The sequence below is a fragment of the Mirounga leonina genome, unplaced genomic scaffold, assembly GCF_011800145.1.
Source record: "Mirounga leonina isolate KUSES-001 unplaced genomic scaffold, KU_Mleo_1.0 Mir_418, whole genome shotgun sequence".
In the NCBI taxonomy this organism is placed as follows: Eukaryota; Metazoa; Chordata; class Mammalia; order Carnivora; family Phocidae; genus Mirounga; species Mirounga leonina.
The window spans coordinates 12,645,048-12,663,833 of record NW_023270739.1 but is presented as its reverse complement, the minus strand read 5'-3'; the positions used below and the strand labels follow the sequence as shown (position 1 = coordinate 12,663,833).

General features: G+C 41.0%; 1 protein-coding gene across 6 annotated transcripts in view; it reads left to right on the top strand.

Moving 5' to 3' along the window:
• TCP11L2 (t-complex 11 like 2) overlaps window positions 1–16,756 on the top strand; it is a 71,514-nt gene extending 54,758 nt beyond the window's left edge. For 4 of the 6 annotated variants that reach the window (XM_034987671.1, XM_034987670.1, XM_034987669.1 and 1 more), the window contains 4 exons: window positions 5,534–5,721; window positions 5,935–6,116; window positions 8,547–8,719; window positions 14,309–14,550. In XM_034987671.1, coding sequence (XP_034843562.1) covers window positions 5,534–5,721; window positions 5,935–6,116; window positions 8,547–8,719; window positions 14,309–14,550 — 785 coding nt within the window. Of the gene's footprint in view, window positions 1–5,533; window positions 5,722–5,934; window positions 6,117–8,546; window positions 8,720–14,308 lie in introns of all 6 variants that reach the window. The other 2 variants (XM_034987674.1, XM_034987673.1) reach the window with 1 other exon arrangement.
• Window positions 16,757–18,786: the final 2,030 nt, after the last annotated feature.

The window sequence follows — 18,786 nt, the reverse complement described above, 5'->3', positions numbered from 1 at the left end:
TAAATGGAATCACACCGTGTGTCACTTATTTGTCCAATTTCTTTTACTCAACATAAAGTTTTTGAGAGTCAACCATGTTGTGTATTTATCAATAGTCTGTATTACTGAGAAGCATCCTGTTATATGATTATACCACACTTTATCCATTTACCTGTTGATGGACATTTGCGTTGTTTCTGGTTCTAGTCTACTATGGATAAAGCTACTGTGAATACTTGTGTACCAATATTTATGTGGGCATGTGTTTTCTTTTCTCTTGGGTGAACACCTAGGAGTGGAATGGCTGGGTCATTATGTTAAATATATGGTTAACTTTATAAGAAACTAGCAGTTATTTTCCAAAGTGGTTGTGCTATTTCCAACTCCTTTACATTTTCACCAACACTAGGTATTATTGGTCTTTTAAATTTTACCTTTTATAGAGGGTATGAAAGTAGTATCTCATTGGGTTTTAATTTCCTTGATGATGAATGATGTTGAGCATCTTTTCATATGTAAAATAGCCATTTATCTTCTAATGTGAAGTGTCTATTCAAATCTTTTGCCTGTTTTTAAACCGGGTTGTCTTATTATTGAATTGAAGAGCTCTCAATATATTCTGGAAATAAATCCTTTGTCAGATTTATATGTTATGAAAATTTCCCCCCATCTGTGGCTTACATTTTTCATTTTCTTAACACTACCCTTTGAAGAAGAGAAATTTTTAATTTTGATGAAGACCAAATTATAAAATTTTTCTTTTCTTTTTTTTTTTTAATTTTTATTTATTTATTTGAGAGAGAGAATGAGAGACAGAGAGCATGAGAGGGAGGAGGGTCAGAGGGAGAAGCAGACACCCCGCCGAGCAGGGAGCCCGATGTGGGACTCGATCCTGGGACTCCAGGATCATGACCTGAGCCGAAGGCAGTCGCTTAACCAACTGAGCCACCCAGGTGCCCTAAAATTTTTCTTTTTATTTGTGCATTTAGTGGTGTGTCTACAAAATCTTTGCATATCCCAAGGTCATGAAGACTTTTTTGAATGTGTTCTTCTAGAAGTTTTTATAGTTTTAGGCTTAGGAAACACTTCAAGGTAATATATTTCAAGGTTCACATTTTTCCATATGTATATCCAATTCTAGCACCATTTCTTGAAAAAGACTACCTTTTCTCTATTGAACTACTTTGGCATCTTTGTTGAAAATCAATTGACGATACATTTGTGAGTCTATTTCTGACCTTTTATCTTTTTTTGTAATCGAGGTATAATTTACATGCCATAACATTAATTTTTAAAAATGTATAATTCAGTGGTTTTTAGTATATTCATAAGGTTATACAACCATTGTCAGTATTTAATTCCAGAAGATTTTAATCACCTCAAAAAGAAACTCCACACCCACTACCAATATCTCCCTATTCCTCCCTTCCCCTAGCCTTTGACAACCCCTGGTCTACTTTCCATCTCTATGGATTTGCCAATTACGGGCATTTCATATAAATCAAATCATATAATGTGTGGCTTTTTGTGTCTGGCTTCTTTCACTTAGTATAATATTTTCAAGATTTACTCATCTTGTAGCACATATCACTACTTCATTTTTTTTTTATTGGATTCTATTCCATCCTACGATCTGTGTCTTCTCTTCACTAAATACCACACAGTCCTGATTATTGAGGCTAAGTCTTAAAATCAGGTAATGTTAGTTTTCCGTCTTTGTTCTTTTTCAAAATTGTTTTGCCTATTTTAGGTCCTTTGAATTTCCATATGCATTTTTAATTAGTTTATCAGTTTCTGCAAAAGAGCCAGCTGGGATGGTGATTGGAATTATGTTGAATTGACATCTTCACAATAATGGGTCTACTAATTTGTGAATTGGATATGTCTACTTAAGTTTAATTGATTTCAGAAATATATTTTAGTTTTAGTGTACAAGTCTAGTTCTTATTTTTTTTAAGATTTATTTATTTGAGGGGGGAGGGGACAAAGGAGAAGGAGAGAGAAACTTAAGCAGACTCTGCTGAGCCGGGAGCCTGACATGAAGCTTGATCTCACAACCCTGAGATCATGACGAAAACCAGGAGTCGGATGCTCAACCAGCTGTGTCACCCAGGTGCTCCCCCAAGTCCTGTACTTATTTTGTTCAATTTAATCTCATTTATTTTATGTTCTTTGATGCTGTTATAAATAGTATTTTGTAAAATTTTTATTTTCTAGTATGTAGAAATAGAATTGATTTTTGAATATTGACTTTGCATTCTGAGAACTTGCTAAATTAACTTATTAATGCTAGTAGATTTTTGGACTATTCCTTAGGTTTTCTACATATACAATCATCTTGTCTGCAAATAAAGACAGTTTTAGTTCTTCTTCTTTTTTTAATCTTTGTGCCTTTTATTTCTTTTTCTTGCCTTATTGCACTGACTAGGACATCCAATCAGATGTTCAGTAGTAGTCATGAGAGAGGATATCCTTGCCTTTCTAGGGGAAGAATGTTCATTGTTTGACCATTAAGTATGGTGTTAGCTGCAGCTTCTCATAGATGTCCTTTTCTGTGTTGAGGAAGTTCTATTTCTAGTTTGCAGAGAGTTTTTTTTTTTTTTTAAGATTTTATTTATTTTTTTTTAGAGAGTGAGCGAGAGAGAAACAGCATGAGAGGGGAGAGGGTCAGAGGGAGAAGCAGGCTCCCCGCTGAGCCGGGAGCCCGATGTGGGACTCGATCCCAGGACCCTGGGATCATGACCTGAGCCGAAGGCAGACGCTTAACCATCTGAGCCACCCAGGCGCCCCTGCAGAGAGTTTTTATCTAAATAAGTCACATGTTAAATTTGGTCGCATGCTTTTTCTGTATCTACTAAAGAGATCTTTTTTCTCCTTTATTCTGTTAATGTGCTGAATTACAGTGATTGATGTTTTTCTAATTAAACCAACCTTGCAATCCTGAAATGTTTATCCCACCCCCTTGGTCATAGTGCATTATTTTATCTTGCTAATACTTTACCTTGCTAATGCTTTCTTAAGGATTTTTACATCTGTATTTTTGGAAAGAGATCACTTTGTAATTTTCTTCTAATACCTTTGTCTGGGTTTGGTATCAGGGCAAAGCTGGCCTCGTAAAATAATGAATTGAGAAGTATTCCCTTCTCTGCTTTGTGAAAGAGTTTACAAAAAACAATTTGTCTTGATTTGCATGTACTGTGTATATCAGTAAACATTTTACTGGATGACAGTGGGGAGGGAAAGATAGCTGCAGGACCAATCAGTTTGTCAGTCTGAACAAGACTATTTGAGCCATTCTTTAAGCGCATGGTTACTTCCAGAGATGGTGAATTAAATTGGAAACCTACCAGGTCTCTCATGCCAGACACAGAGAGCAGAGGCTTTTAGAGCACCCAGTATGTGACAAGTACCACTGGAAAGATAATCTGAGTATTTTCCAAAGCAAATGTGTCTGCCAAAATAAAGCCACATTTCACATACCTATCAAGTTGTGGTATGAATTAAGTCAAGGGAGAGAGAAATAAAAAATAAAGATCATAGATTGAACTCTTTAGTGATCTCATTAATGAGATGAAATTGAGATGAACGCACATGAAATATTTAATAACAATTTTTTTAAAAAGTAGAGAAGCTGTTTTTTTAGTTCAGCTGTTTAAGAGAAATGACAGCCAGATCAAAAATTCAAAGATAGGTGCTCTGAGAAGGGTGAGCGAAGGATGGGTCCATATGATCAAGAAAGGCTTCCCACAGGAAGAGAGATTTAGGTGAGGTCAGTAAAGACTGGAAGGATTTAGATTTAGAGAACCAAAGATAGTATCAGGGGGGTTAGGCCAAGCCTCCCTGGCAAGAAACCAGAAGCATGTATTGGGTGGAGAGTGAATTCAGGTGCAGTGCTCCTGGGCCTCCCCATAGCTCCTGGGAAATTCTTAGGTAAATGCACCTGTAAAGCCATTGCCTGTTCTTGTGTTTCTCCCTCCTAGTAGACTAAGAGCTTCTTGAGTGCACGGAACATGTTTACTCATCTATGAATCCCCAGCACTTGGTACAGAACCTAGTGTACATTAGGTGCTCAGTTGTCACTGAATAAATAGTGGATGAAGAGAATTACTGCCTACATGAAAAATCAAGGGTACAAGTGTCTCAAGGGGTTGACCTTGGCTTTGGAGCCACATAGAGCAGTCAATGTACGAGCTTGTGGGAGTAACATCTCTGCAGATAGATCCCTTAGAGGAAAGCTGATGTTCCACTCTGACCTTGTGCTCTTTCTGCTTTACTGGTCATACTCAATTCTGGCTTCCTGCTAGGATCACCTGGGGTGTTTAAACACAGATGCCTGAGCCCCATCTCAGACTGATTAAATCAGAATCTCCAGAAGCTGTGCCCAAGATCTTTCTTTTTAAAGCTCCCCAGGTGATCCTAAAATCATCGAGGATTGAGAACCACTGTGGTACACTGTTGCTTTTGTTTGAGATAACTAAATGGGCTTTTAAGTGCGTCAGCTGTAAATAATTAAGCTTGCAGTATAAATGCTTATTAACGCCACATTGTAATTATATCCACCAAGATTTCCACTCTCTCTCTCTGTTGGATGTCCTTTAAACAAAAGACTACAAGTCTTTTACATCTTTATGAACAGAATTAGAAAAACCAAGAACATTTGCCAACTGAGGAGAAGCAAAGTTGTGAAATTCTGGGGGGGTGTTGCTCTAGTGTGTTGCCACTCACAAATTACCCCCGTTCAAGCGCTGGGTCTGAAGAAGGATTTCAGGGTTACTATTCTGTATTTCATTCTCTGGTGCTTTTTAAAAAATCTGCACCTGTGTTCAGTCTGCATTTTTTTTTTTTTTTTTTAGCAATTTCCACCTTATAAATTCTACCAAATACACAGTTTTATAAGAAATGTGGTATAAAAGGCAAATTGTTTCTAATGGGAAGCCTTAGAACTGAGTCAAAAGTAAAATAAGGTGTGCACACTAGCATGAATGTGCATTTTGGGAAAGGCATAGCTCTAATCAGACACTCAGGGGGTCCAGGATCCAAAATTGTTTAATAATCAATGCTTTTAGTCTAAATACCTTCTCTGCACAAAATTCAAGGTCATGTGTGAGCTAGCTCCTGCCTACCCACCCAATGCCATCTGCTACCACTCTCCCTTGTTTTCTATGGACCAGCAATACAGATATGCTCGTAGCATCCAGAATGTGCCGTATTCTCTCACTGTTCTGGGTTTTTGTATGGGCCATTTGCCTGGCATGGAGTGACAGTCCTGTCCTCTGTTTGCTTTGTATGGTTAGGTGTCACTTATAGAGCTCTTCTTCTTAGACTCTGTCCTGGACAGTGTCTGCTCCCTCCACTCCCACTGTGCCTTCTTGCATTTATTGTATTCTGCTGTAATTGTTGGTTTACAGCTGTCTCCCCATCTGGACTATAAGCTCCTTTAAGGGTGTGCCTGTCTTGTCATTCATGCCCAGTTCCTAACCTAACATCTGTCATGTAGAATGCACGCAAGGGATCTGATAGCTGTAGGACAAATCTGTGGCCTTTTCACTTTCAGGTGCTCTTGATCAAACTACAGAATGGATAAGAGAATCTGTAAATGAAGAACTACTTTCTCTTTCTGAGACTGCTTTAACTCCTGGGGCTGAAAACAGCTCTAAGCCAAGCCTGAGCCCTACACTGGTGCTAAATAACAGTTATTTAAAACTGTTACAGTGGGATTATCAGAAAAAAGAATTACCAGAGGTGAGTGGGTTTTTTTTCCTTCCCTCAAGTTCTCCAATATTTTAATTCTCAAGTTCGATCTGTGTATCAGCTAGTCTGTCTAGTGTTGCATGTGGTTTAATGACTTTCCTGAAATCAGATAGAAATGGGAGTTTGGATGTAACACTGCTTGTTTTATATTTTCATGGTATTGAGCTTCCCTTTCTATTTTTACATTTAAAATAAATATGCTAGACACTCATGACAGATGGAGCACGTCTTCAGGAACTGACAGAAAAGCTGAATCAATTGAAAATTATTGCCTGCCTGTCCCTAATTACCAACAACATGGTGGGTGCTCTTACAGAAGGCCTCCCCGAGCTTGCAAACAGGTTAAAAAGGATTTCAGTTGTTCTACTCGAAGGCATGAACAAAGAGTAAGTTCCATGTGTTTTTATCTGCTCATCCTCGTATTAAGGCTCTGCGTATGTTTCAGAGATGGTGAATAATCCTGGATGTCTGGGTGTAAAATTTAGGACTGTACTTTAGAGAAGCTTATCTTACACCTTCTTTTTCTAGAATTTCTTTTAATATCTCTGGAGGTTTAGATGTCCTTTCATAAGAAGGGAGAGATCTTTTCCATGACAAATGCCAGGGTGAGTGTCCTATTTCTGCTTAGGATGGGCATGTACAAGAGCTCTTCTTTGACAGTGCTGTGGAACAAACAAAAATCAGAATTCCAAGCTGAGGGTTTAGAAGGCCCTATCAGGGAGGCTTTCCTACTCAGTCGTTCTGACTCCATAATTTTTCTGCAATGGAATGTTTACCAACTTGACTGATCCAGCCTGCTATGAACTCTTTAGTAGAAGTAGTGACATCCTGTCCTCCAGAGATGTTGCACAAGTCCAGTAAAGCTCTTGTTTTTGCTAAATTCGTTGCCCAGACGATTTCATTTAGATCATCCTGTTGCAAATCCTGTCCAAGTCAGAAAATTCCTAGTCTTAGTCAATGACCAGAAGTTTTCATGGGTCTTATATGGGTCAGCTCCTCCTGCTGGTTCCCCTTTCAGGTGCCTTCAAGGACTTACATTGTTCATTCCTGTCTTTGAAGGGAGATGCCTCTATCCCTCCATCCTCCTGCTCATTACTGAGAAAGCACATAAGATTACTTGATAAAAGCCTAGAATATTAAGAGCCAACAGTACCCTGAGTGATTATAGCATCCAAAGTTGTCAGAGAGAGGATAGGATTTGCCTTGGGCTGCACATCAAGAAAAAAGGCAAATCAAGGCCTAAGGCCTGGTCCAACTGTGTCAAGGCCCTGCCCTTTCTACTGTTTCTGTGCTAATCAGCCAAGCTCATTTACTTTACATTCCAGGACCCAAGACCTATAATGAAAAGAAACCTTCTCTAGGTTTGCAGCTGGTCTTACCTTAGCATTTCCCCGCACAAGGTAACTATTACTTTCCAGAAATTTTTATTAAGCCTTTAGAGAACCCACAATGCTGCTTAAGTATTCATATAAAGCATATAGCAAAGTGGTTACTGAGAAGTCAAGCTTCAGGTCAGACAGACCACGGTTTAAGTCCCAGCTGTGCTATTGACTCGTTAGGTACCCTTGAACAAGTTCCCGAATCACTCTGAGCCTCATTTTCTCACTTGCAAAAATGGATAATTGTGCCAACTTACAAATGTGGGAACTTAAGATGATTCACTGTGAAGCACTTAGTGCAGGTGTCTGGCACATGGTGCTCGATAAATGTTCACTTTTAATAACTAGTTAGTTGTTAAATCATCTCTTTATAGATGCTCTGCCTCTCCGATTGCTTCATTGTTTTAATACTCCATGCCCACCCCTGTTCTCTTATCCTCTAATTTCCATTTTGCACAAAGTTATCTTAAAGACCATTTCTGGATCGTGAGAGACCATTTTCAATCATTGTTCCCCAATAGCGTGGACCCAACACATGCCCTTTCTAATTACCTCTTTTTTCTTACCTCTTAAATAACCCACTGCCAATTACTTTTTATGGTTTTCTGGGATTTTTGATTGGTTACTTGAAAGTAACAATAGGAAGAAGCTTCTTATCTTTGATCATGATAGGTCAAGAATTTTAGGTAATTTGTCATTATGGTATAAACCTCTAAATATCTTCATTTCTTATGAGCTTTTTTTTTTTTTTTTAAGATTTATTTGTTTATTTTAGGGGGGGAGAGAGAGAGAGAGAGAGAGATCACAAGTGGGGGGAGGGGCAGAACAAGAGGGAGAAAGAGAACCTCAAGCAGACTCCGGCTGAGTGCAGAGCCCAATACAAGGCTTGATCCCAGGACCTTGGGATCATGACCTGAGCCAAAATCAAGAGTTGGCCGCTTAACTGATTGAGCCACCCAGGTGTCCCTTCATTTCTTGTTTATGATTGGTTTTATAGATTCACTGTTCGGGCATGGATAAAGGAATGGATTCTTCATTTTATAAGCATAGATTTAACAACAACAACAAAAAAGTCTATGAATGAATCTGCTCAGACAAAAAGGTTTATTTTAAGAAGTAAATAGGTATTTTCTGATGGTCCTGCATGAAAATGGGGTTGCAGACTTATTTTCAGGGACCGCACTTTTCTGACTGTGCTTTCCTAACTAAACAGTACCTACAGAATTGAATGGTTTTAAGCATTTAAAAATCTGCTACACATAGGTTTGGTGCTTGGGAGGAGTCACTATATTCCAAGTTCATGCTAATAGAAGTACTTACTGTGTGTAAATGAAAAATGACAGACATTTGAAAAAAGTTGGTATATTGAAAAATATTTAAAAACTGCTGAATAAAAAAACTATTCCTGATGGCGATTTTGTTTTATGCTTTTTTTAGGACCTTTAACTTGAAGGAAGTCCTGAATTCTATCGGTGTTCAGACTTGTGTTGAGGTTAACAAGGCCCTGGTGGAGAGAGATTTATCCATTTTAAATGCTGAGGTCCAAGCTAATCTCATAGGTCAATTTTCAAGCATCGAAGAGGAGGACAATCCTATCTGGTCCTTGATTGGTGGGTCCTCGTGTTTTCATTGGTTTCCACTTCAATTCCAATTTGCTTTAACTTGCTGGTTTTGACTAATGTCAAGTGTCAGTTACATTTTAGTCTTAAACAGATGACCTGTTCCTTTTGGAGAATAAATATTAAAAACATAAAGAAAGAAATTGTACTTTCAAAGGTTTGGGACTCACTGCTTCTTCTGTGTATATATGTAACAGAGTGGGGTAATGTTCCAGGGCCTTCTGTCTTACTATCCAGCCAAGAGATTTTTATGAAGAAAATACCATAATGCTACCAGTATGTTAAAATCCTAGATCAGTGTGACAATCCAAACCAGCCGGGAATATGCTCAAGAAAGTAGATGCCAGTTCTGCTGTGAGCGAGGCTAAGCAAGCTGAGGCCTCTTTCTCAGCCAGGTTTAAAGAGACAATGAGTCAAGAGGCTGTGGAACTGGGGGGCATGGTGGTGGGCTTTTTTGGTACTTGATTCCTGGGCAAGTGACCCTCTCTGTGCCAAGTTGTGTTGGTGAGTTGGGAAAGCGGAGAAGGCATCAGTTGGGACTCTCTGTGACCTGTGACAGGACTGAACTAGCTTAAGCAAAAAGGAAGTGCCTTTGCTCCTATAATCAACCAGAGCAGAGCAGGGCTGGCTCCTACGCAGCATAGTCAGAGCTCAGACTGTGTCACCCACCGGTCTCCCCAGCTCCTCCCTTCAGCACTGCCTCCCTTCGGGCTGGCTGTCTTCACAGATTGACTCTTTCCAGCATGGCAGGACTGCTTCAGCTCCAGCTGTACCTTTCTGTATTGAAGTCAAGTGGAAAGCAAGATATTGGCTTCACTGTAGGCCCAAATAATGACCCCAGAATTGAGTCTCATTGGCTCCCGTTGGCATGACTGTAGGTCAAGTCACATTCTTGAATCAGTCTTGGTGGCCAGAGGGGAAGGAACCGGAGCTTGAGACGTGTGTTCAGTACCTGGAGCCAGGATGAGTCCACTTTCCCTGCAATACCTGGTCTGAGAGTAGGGAAGAGAAGATTTGCCCCAGACCAAATCAGGGTGCTGTGGCCAGAAGGAGGGGGAGAAGGTGATGTGGGGCACAAAGTAAGTGTCTGCTATAGAGAGAGAGGAATAAAGACCAGAAGGAGGAAAAGAGCATAGAATTGGAACTATGGACTAATCTGCAAGTTCTCAAAGTACAACACTGACTTCCCTAAGAGTACAAATACTTGTCATCATTATTTTTGAGGCTCTCACATAGTTTCTCTCATCCTTACCCCTGGGGACATGGAATGCTGGAGATCCAGGCCACTAAAAGCTCAAGGCTTTAACCCCTCCCCAGAAAGGAGGAGTGCTGGTTGCAGCACTGTGGGTTACCAAGAGATCACCCTGGACGGCAATGACAAACACACCATAGCTGCAGCCACTCGGGGCTGAGGCCTTCCGTGCATGCCTTCACTGCCGACCCCTGTGTGTCCTCATGGCCCTTAGTCTCCAGCATAACAGCCCATACCTGGGAGGAGGAGGGGCAGACTGTCTGCAGTCTCTGCCACATACCACTGGCCCCCACGGGTGCGCAGGCCTTGTGAGGATGGAATGCATGTCTCTTGTCTTCTATGTCCCTGTACCAGGCTGGACCCACAGATGACATTTAATAAGTACAGTCGACCCCTGAACAACACATGTTTGTACTGCACAGGTCCCCTTATATGCAGATTTACTTTGATACAGTACTGCAAATGTATATTCTCTTCCTTATAATTTTCTTAATAACATTTTCTATTCTCTAGCTTATTTTATTATAAGAGTAAAGTATAGAATACGTGTATAAAATATGTGTTAATCAACTATGTTATTAGTAAGGCTTCTGGTCAACAGTAGGCTATTAGTAGTTAGGCTTCTGGGGAGTCAAAAGTTATATGCAAGTTTTTGACTGCGTGGGAGGGGTCAGTGCCCCTCACCCCCATGTTGTTCAAGGATCAACTGTATTTGTGCAAGGGGTGAGTGCATCCGAGACTTAGACTAGGTGCATACCTCACATAACCAACTGGCTACAGACAAAGGACTCTCAACGAGCCAGTCTGACTCCAGAGCTCATATTCTTAACCATTCCTGGTGGGCACTATAGTCAGAACTGGAGCCCTGCTGTTGGTTGGCATGGTGGCCGGAGCATCCAGGTGTCCTCTGTGCCCTTGCTTTAGATAAAGGAAGCACTTGCAATTTCAGAAGGAAGGGAGCTGGGATGCCCTAGCTAGGTGCCCCACCCCAAGGTGGCCTCTTAAAATTCGGTAAAGCACCTTTTTTTTTTTTCACCCAGCTATCCCCAGTCCAGCTTTTCTGCTGTTTTGCAAACTGAAAGCATTTTTAACCTCATTCAAAGTATCGTTGCCTAGAAACTCGAATGACTCATTTGAGCGGCTCTCCTTCGACTCTGGAAGCCAAGGGCACGCCTTTGGCAGGGTCTCAGTTTGGCTGCTCCTAATTGGACAAACACTTCTGTCATTTTAGTCTTGGCCTAAAAACTGACTCATCCACAGAGGAGACAGAACTACTTGTCAGCATAATAACAGTTTTGAAAGAGTTTCTTTCTTTTTTTTTTTTTTTTTAAAGATTTTATTTTTTAATTTATTTGACAGAGAGAGAAACACAGCGAGAAAGGGAACACAAGCAGGGGCAGAGGGAGAGGGAGAAGCAGGCTTCCCGCGGAGCAGGGAGCCCGATGCAGGGCTCTATCCCAGGACCCTGGGATCATGACCCGAGCCAAAGGCAGACGCTTAACAACTGAGCCACCCAGGCGCCCCTGAAAGAGTTTCTTTCTTTAAACAATCTTGCAGGAAAGTGTTTGGACCATATCTGTGATGAAAACAGACCTGGGCTCCTGAGAATCAGGCAACAAGTCTAACAGGAAATTTAGTACACAATTGACTAATTTTCTGCTTGCAGAAGGCTTGGAGTAAATTAAGCACTCAGAGGAACCTGGGGACATAAGAAGGACCAGTTAGGGGATCACATCGGGCTCCCTGCTCGGCGGGAAGCCTGCTTCTCCCTCTCCCACTCCCCCTGCTTCTGTTCCTGCTCTCACTAACTCTCTCTCTGTCAAATAAATAAATAAAATCTTTAAAAAAAAAAAAAAGAAGGACCAGTTAGCCTTGGTTTTCCTTCCCTGTTTGTGGTACCCATAGTCTGCCTTCTTTTGTTCTTTTTTTTTTTTCAAGATTTTATTTATTTATTTGAAAGAGAGAGAGAGAGAGGGCACAAAGTGGGGTAGGAAGGTGGGGAGAGGGAGAAACAGACTTTGTGCTGAGCAGGGAGTCTGACACTGGGCTTGATCCCGGGACCCCAGGATCATGACCCAAGCCAAAGGCAGACACTTAACCAACTAAGCCCCCCAGGTGCCCCTGCCTTCTTTTGTTCTTGATGTGCTGTTTATTTAGAATGGGATTGCAACTCCCACTGTGTTCTTAGCCTTTTAAAAAGATAACTAGAAAAGGTTTCTTTCAAATCAGCTTTTTTCAAATGCATATGAAAACTAGGGAAAAATTATTTATAGATTACCTGCTATGTAGATTATTTGCATGCTTGTAGCTATCTCTGTTTTTTAAAAGTAATTTTCAGTTGTATAAGTGATACTTACACGAATGATTTCTTCTTGTTGACAAATTATGAGTGATGCCAAGTCCTCTTTGACTGCCCACCCCATTTCTCGCTGACTCTGTTGGATGTATTCACCTTTACGGAGCTTTTTCATTCCATTCTCACTTCAGTTCAGTCAGCATCTGTGATGTGCCTGCCATGTGCCAGACCAGGGATATAAAGATAAAAAAGACACAGCCCTCACCCTCAGGCAGCTCTACGTCTAAGAAGAGAGAGAGAGACATATGTTCTCAAGTAACCATAATACGGCATGATTGTTTGACGGATGTTAGGGAAAGCCACAGAAAGGAAGTAACTTTAGGCTTGGCATTGAAGGATGTTTTGGACTTCGGGCAGAGATGAGATGAGAGGGAAGGGTCGTCTAGTAAGAGCAAACAGTTCTGGCTAAGACAAGACATGCGACATTGGGAACTTAGAATTCTAGGTCAGACCTAGCTGCAATGTGTGACTTTTGGGAGAAGTGTTTGGAGACAAGAGTTTCATTAATGTCTTCATGGTCCATATCCTGTGCACTGTGTTCTCTTTAGTAAACTGTCCTTTGTGAAGTTTCTGTTTCCAGAAGAAGTCCTTGAGGCAGTGTGGCCTGTAGCGGGTCTGGTCTGTCCGGTAGTATTGCAGCCTCATTTACTTACGCATTTCGTCCTTTTGTAAAGTCGCCCACATGCAGTTGCGTTGAAGCAGGGAAGTAGGAGGATGGAGAGGACGGACAGCTGGAGTGCCAGTTGGGGCAGCCCCTCCTCAGTGCCTCCAGATTGTTGGCCATAGGTGGGGCAACTGTATAATTTATTGTCCAAACCAAGACACTTTTTAGAGCATTCTTGTTAATTATGCCAGTGCAGCAGGTGTAAACTCTGACTGTCCTGGGAAAACCTGGATGTGTGGTCACCCTGGTCATGTGGTAATTTGGGCCCCCAAGTTTGCATCTCTACATTTTTCAAGAGGAACCAGAAATTTGGATTTCTATGTGAAATCCCCTGATTCTAAAGAGTGTCTATTTCTAAACCCCCCGCCCCCCCCAAAAACATTGTAGGGGGTTGAACTAGCAATGCCAGTTTACAAACTCAGCTTTCATGTACATGACTAAAATCATGGACATTAAGTATTAAGTTTTTGTAGAAGAGTCCCTGTCCTACTCCCAAAGTGCTCTGCGTTTTTTTGTCTGCATTGCTGTGTAACAAGGCACCTCAAACTCCAGAACCTAAAAAACCCCCACAAATACAGTGTTGTTCACAAGTCTGTGGGGCACCCGGGTAGTTCATCTGGTCTTGCTTATGCAGTCAGCTGCAGCTTGGGTAGGTAGCTCTGCTGATCTTGCCTGGACTCTCTCAAGTGTTTGCAAGCTTGTTGTCTATAGGTTGGTCTAGGACGGCCTCCAATGGAACAGCTGGGCTTCCCTCGGTGTGGTCTCTCATCTAGCCCAGGTTTGTTCACGTGCAGTGGTGGGTAGAGAAAGCAGATGTGAACCATGGCACTTGGAGTCTCTGCATGCAACTAGCATACCGGCACTTCTGCCACATTCTCTATCAGCCAAAACAAGCCATAAGGCCAGCCGCAGTTCAAGACACGGGGAAACAGTCTCCAGCCTTCGATGGGAAGAGCTGCAAAGCTACCTCATAAAGAGCGTGGATACAGGGAGGGCAAAAAATTGAGAATATTACTGCAATTCACCTACCATAATTACTATTCTTTTTTAAGACTGTATTTATTTGACAGAGAGATAGCACAAGTAGGCAGAGCAGCAGGCAGAGGGAGAGGGAGAAGCAGGCTTTCCACTGAGCAGGGAGCCCGACGTGGGGCTTGATCTCAGGACCCTGGGATCATGGCCTGAGCCAAAGGCAGCCACTTAACTGACTGAGCTACCCAGGCGCCCCCATAATTACTATCCTCATTTCTTTTTAAAAATCATGTTTTTTAATAATGGGACAGATAAAGATATCTTCTTTTTCTCCAGATAAACGAATCCAACTATACATGAAAAGCCTACTTTGTCTTCCAAGTCCTCAAAAATGCATGCCTCCCGTGCCAGGAGGCCTTGCCATCATTCAACAGGAGCTAGAAGTGCTAGGCTCTCAATATGCAAACATTGTGAATCTCAACAAACAAGTGTACGGACCATTTTATGCAAACATACTTCGAAAGCTGCTCTTCGGCGAGGAAGCCATGGGAAAGGCGGATGCCTCATCCTCTAACTAAAGAGGAACTGACATTGGATGCGAGGTTGGAAATCCAGCACTTTGGTACCCAGTCTGTTTCCACCAGTGGTATTACAGATGCAGCACATTCTCCGTCCTGTTCGTGGTGCAGTGTTAGCCTGAATTTGTGAAATCCAGTAATATTAGCATTGCAGAAAACATGCACATCGTCTAGACCCTATTCATGCATATTTTCAAGTTCAAAAGAGATGTTTTTAATGGACAGAAAACAATTTGTAATTATATTACCTATATAATACTTGTAAGGTTTTCTTAAGTATTCATATATGGCTTATTCATTCAACCTTAAGGAGTTGTATTTCCTCACTTGTCACTATCAAATCTAATGATTTTTAATTTTGGTACAACTTCTTAAAGGGTTGGAAGTCGTGAGAATAACCAAGGGGATTGATGTTCTGAATAAATGATGTGAAGTAAGCATAATTGTATTTGAAATGTACAATTAAATATTATTAATGTGTAATAGAAACTTACATAGTAAGTCTTCAAATTCCACAAATGTACCAAATCACATTTTATATTACCAATTGTCAGTATTTGTCTAGAACTTAAATTTATTAAAAATATTTTAAAGCTATGTACAAATTTTAGATAAAACTTGTTCATGTAGTGAAAATAGAAAAAAAAAAAATCCCTTCTAAAATTTTATTCTAGAGGTTGGTTTTTCTGCCTGCAATTTATCCTGCCCTCTGAGAGAAACAACTTTTGCACAAATATCTTAGTGAATGTCCTTGCATTTCTCAGGCCATAGGTAAGGTTTATATAAGATTTTGATATTTTTACATAAGGCAGGAGTGGTTTGAATTGATTTATTTATAATAAGGGAAGTTAACAATAAAACCAGATCCCCAGGAGATCACTGTTCTCAGTGAAGTTCACATCTGAAAAAGAAATAGTTGAACTTTGGATTTTTTTTTAACCATATAACTTGCTAGCAAATGCCCCCTGTGCTGATTAAATTCTTACCCCGCTGTGACCAAGATGCTCTTCTAAGTATCATTATCATTTGACAATCTTGAGCATTAAAGCAAAACTCGGCCAAGCCGGCACTGGCTGTCATTGGGATTTTAGAGAAATCGGCTTGTCCTGGAGTTGAATACTTCTTTTGAAATGTTAAGGGAAACACTCCAGTCTGGGCAGACTCGGTCTAGAAAGTACTTTATTCCCATCAAACACATTTTGGTTATTTTGTTCTCTAAGGACTCACTGAATCTTCATAGTCTGGTGGGGAAGAGTGGGTAGGACGTAAAAAGGAGCATTCCTTTCTTTCTTACCTCCTTTTCCTCACTATGACTTCCACCATTATGGTGCTAATTATTTTATAAAGTTCTAGGAAATGATTGTGTGGGTAAATCACCTCCGAACTTTACATTTTGGAGGGATCTGCCAAAATTTGAGGAAATTTTGAAAGTCCTTTTTTTTTTTTTCTCACAATGACCAATATATAAATCAGCCATTCTATCCATCTGAGCAGCTGTGTATAAGTAACTTTTCCTGAAGAGCACATCACTGGTCTTACCCGTTTTCCGCCCCCTCTTCCTATATTTCCCTTCTGCCCGTGTAGTCCTGTGCTTAGAAACTATAAGGTGCTGAAGATTTTTGTTTTCATTTTCACTTAAGTTGAAGTAGTTTTCAACTCTGTTCACTTTGGAGTATGGGTAGCAGGGAGGGTCTGACATGGAAAAGTAATATGTAGTGTGACTTCTTGTTGCTTTCTGAGGTAAACTGTATACTTAACAGGAAGACCAGGTGGTGTACTTTTTTTATCATCAGATTGGAATCCAGCTGGTATTCTTATATACTTGATATATATATATATTGCAATTGCCAGCAGGAAAACAATGTGCAGACATTTTTTTTAAATGCATTTTAAATGAAGGGCATTCTGCAGCTTTATTTTTCCTTTTTTAAGTCCCAAAGTAAATCTCAATGTCTCAAGTCTGGATTTAAGCAACTACATTTATTAGGATTTTAAAAGCATATCCCTTAGCATGTTGTTTTGTGTTTTGTTTTGTTTTGTTTTGTTTTACTTAAATGTTTACTTCTAGTTTTGAAGTTTTCTTAACGTGGTCTTGTTTTGTAATGTCAATTTTATTAAACACCATACACACATTTTCATTCTTCTGCTAAAACATGTATTGTGTGCACTAGTTAAATTTTAAAACATTAAAAATTATTTCAAGATAGCCAGTGTCTCTTTGTTTCCTAAACCACCTTTGGGTAGCTCAGGGCTGGATATTGTACAGTCTTTATTGTAGTTGTTCTAGAATGATTCTTCCGGTGATTGTCAGAGCCTTAAAGAGATCAGGTCCTAGTCACTCAGTCAGTCGGTCAGTCAACAAATACCTACTAAGTATATACTATACGCCCAGAGGTATCCTACGTGTTGTGATACACAGTGACTAGACAGACACTGTCCTCAAGAAGCTTATAACCTAGTAACAAGGACAAACTTGTGAACCATCACAACAAAGTGTAATATGGGCCATAAAACAAGTACACATAGTGCTAGAGGTAATACCATCAGATTCTATTTCATGGAGATCATTCTTGAGCTACAACAGGAAGGATAGGCAGGAATTGCCAAGGGGCTAAGAAAGGGGAAGGCACAACAGGCCAAGGGCATGGTGTGTACAGTGGTGTGGAGAAATGGCAAGCCAAGGGCCAGCACCCAGTAGAAAAGTAAAAGTGAGGGGAGGCGAAACGAGAGAGGTAAAAAGGTTCTGGGATGTTATGCTAAAATTTGTGGGGTTTGTCCTGAAATAGATGAAGAATTTGAATCTTTTGAAACAGGAGAGGGTTATGTTTTAGAAATTATGTTTTTGGAAATTATGTTTTGGAAAGATTACCCCGGCAAAGAACAGTTGCTGTTGGTGCTGGAATATTCCTCTGCATGGAGTGTGTACGCATACATGCACTCACACATGAACACAGGGTTTAAGGAGCAGAAATGGACCCACACCAACGGAAGCGGAAAGGGAGCTTATTGCTTAGCTATAAAGTACCTCACAGAATCTTCTTAATCTGGGGAATCAGGCTTGGAAAATGGGTAGGAACCAGGGCAATGCAAGCTACAGGACTCTGGCCAAGCTGGATTCAGTCTTATGGCTTCAGAGACTGATTTCTCAACTGTCCTTGCTTCTTTGCTTCATTTGCTCAAGATTTAAAGTCCCAGATACCAACAAGCAGAAGAATCTAGACCAAGTGCCCGGGCTCTGATTTGCAGGGGATGGAATGAGGGAGTAGCTGACCCTTAGACTCCCATGGTCCCGTCACAGTCACCCAACTAGAGATGTCTTCCAAATGGAGAAGGTTTGTTGAGGAACAGAAAGAGAAGAAGAAGAAAAAATCCACCATCATGTACATTTGTGAGGTCTTTAAAATTTGAATGTGAGCAATGTGTGAGCTCACCCAATCTAGCATTGCCTCTGCGAATAACACCATAAGATGATTCAAGGAAGGGTATAGGCATGTGAAGTCAGCCTTTATTGGTGTGTGCAGATGAACTGTTGAACAAATAGCTCCCCATCTCAGTGGCCTCATAGACCCACATTTCTCAAATTACAGTTCAAAGCAGGGGGTAGGTTGGTGGGCTCTCGGGGAGGTGCTACTCCATTCAGCCCTTCAGAAGCCCAACTTCCATCCATCCTGTGACTGATGTCCCCCTAGCTCTTCAAAGTCTCCATTCACTCAGAAGATAGGGAAAGACAAGGATTGCCCACTTCCACTGATGGTTCATTGGCCAGAACTCAATCATGGGGCCTCATCTAACTGCAAGGGAGGCAGGACAAGGTGCCGAGGAAGAGGAGGCTGATTTGGATACATTGGTCAGTATTAGCAGTCTCTACCGTGGGTCCTTCTAGCTTCCTTAAATAAGGCCCGTGGATCTTCTCTTCCTGAGAAAAGGTTTAAAGCCATGTGCCTGCTCTGGTCTTTGACTCGTAGTTCTCCAGAGCACTGTGTTGAGAGGATTTTGAAGCCAGGTCCAGGATAAGCAGTAGGGAGCGCTGCGTCCGCACGGCGAAGTACGCCACCGCTGTGGCGTGCACCAGCTGTTGTGCAACATTTTTTTTTTTTTTAAGATTTTATTTATTTATTTGAGAGAGAGAGAATGAGAGACAGAGAGCATGAGAGGGAGGAGGGTCAGAGGGAGAAGCAGACTCCCCGCCGAGCAGGGAGCCCGATGCGGGACTCGATCCCGGGACTCCAGGATCAT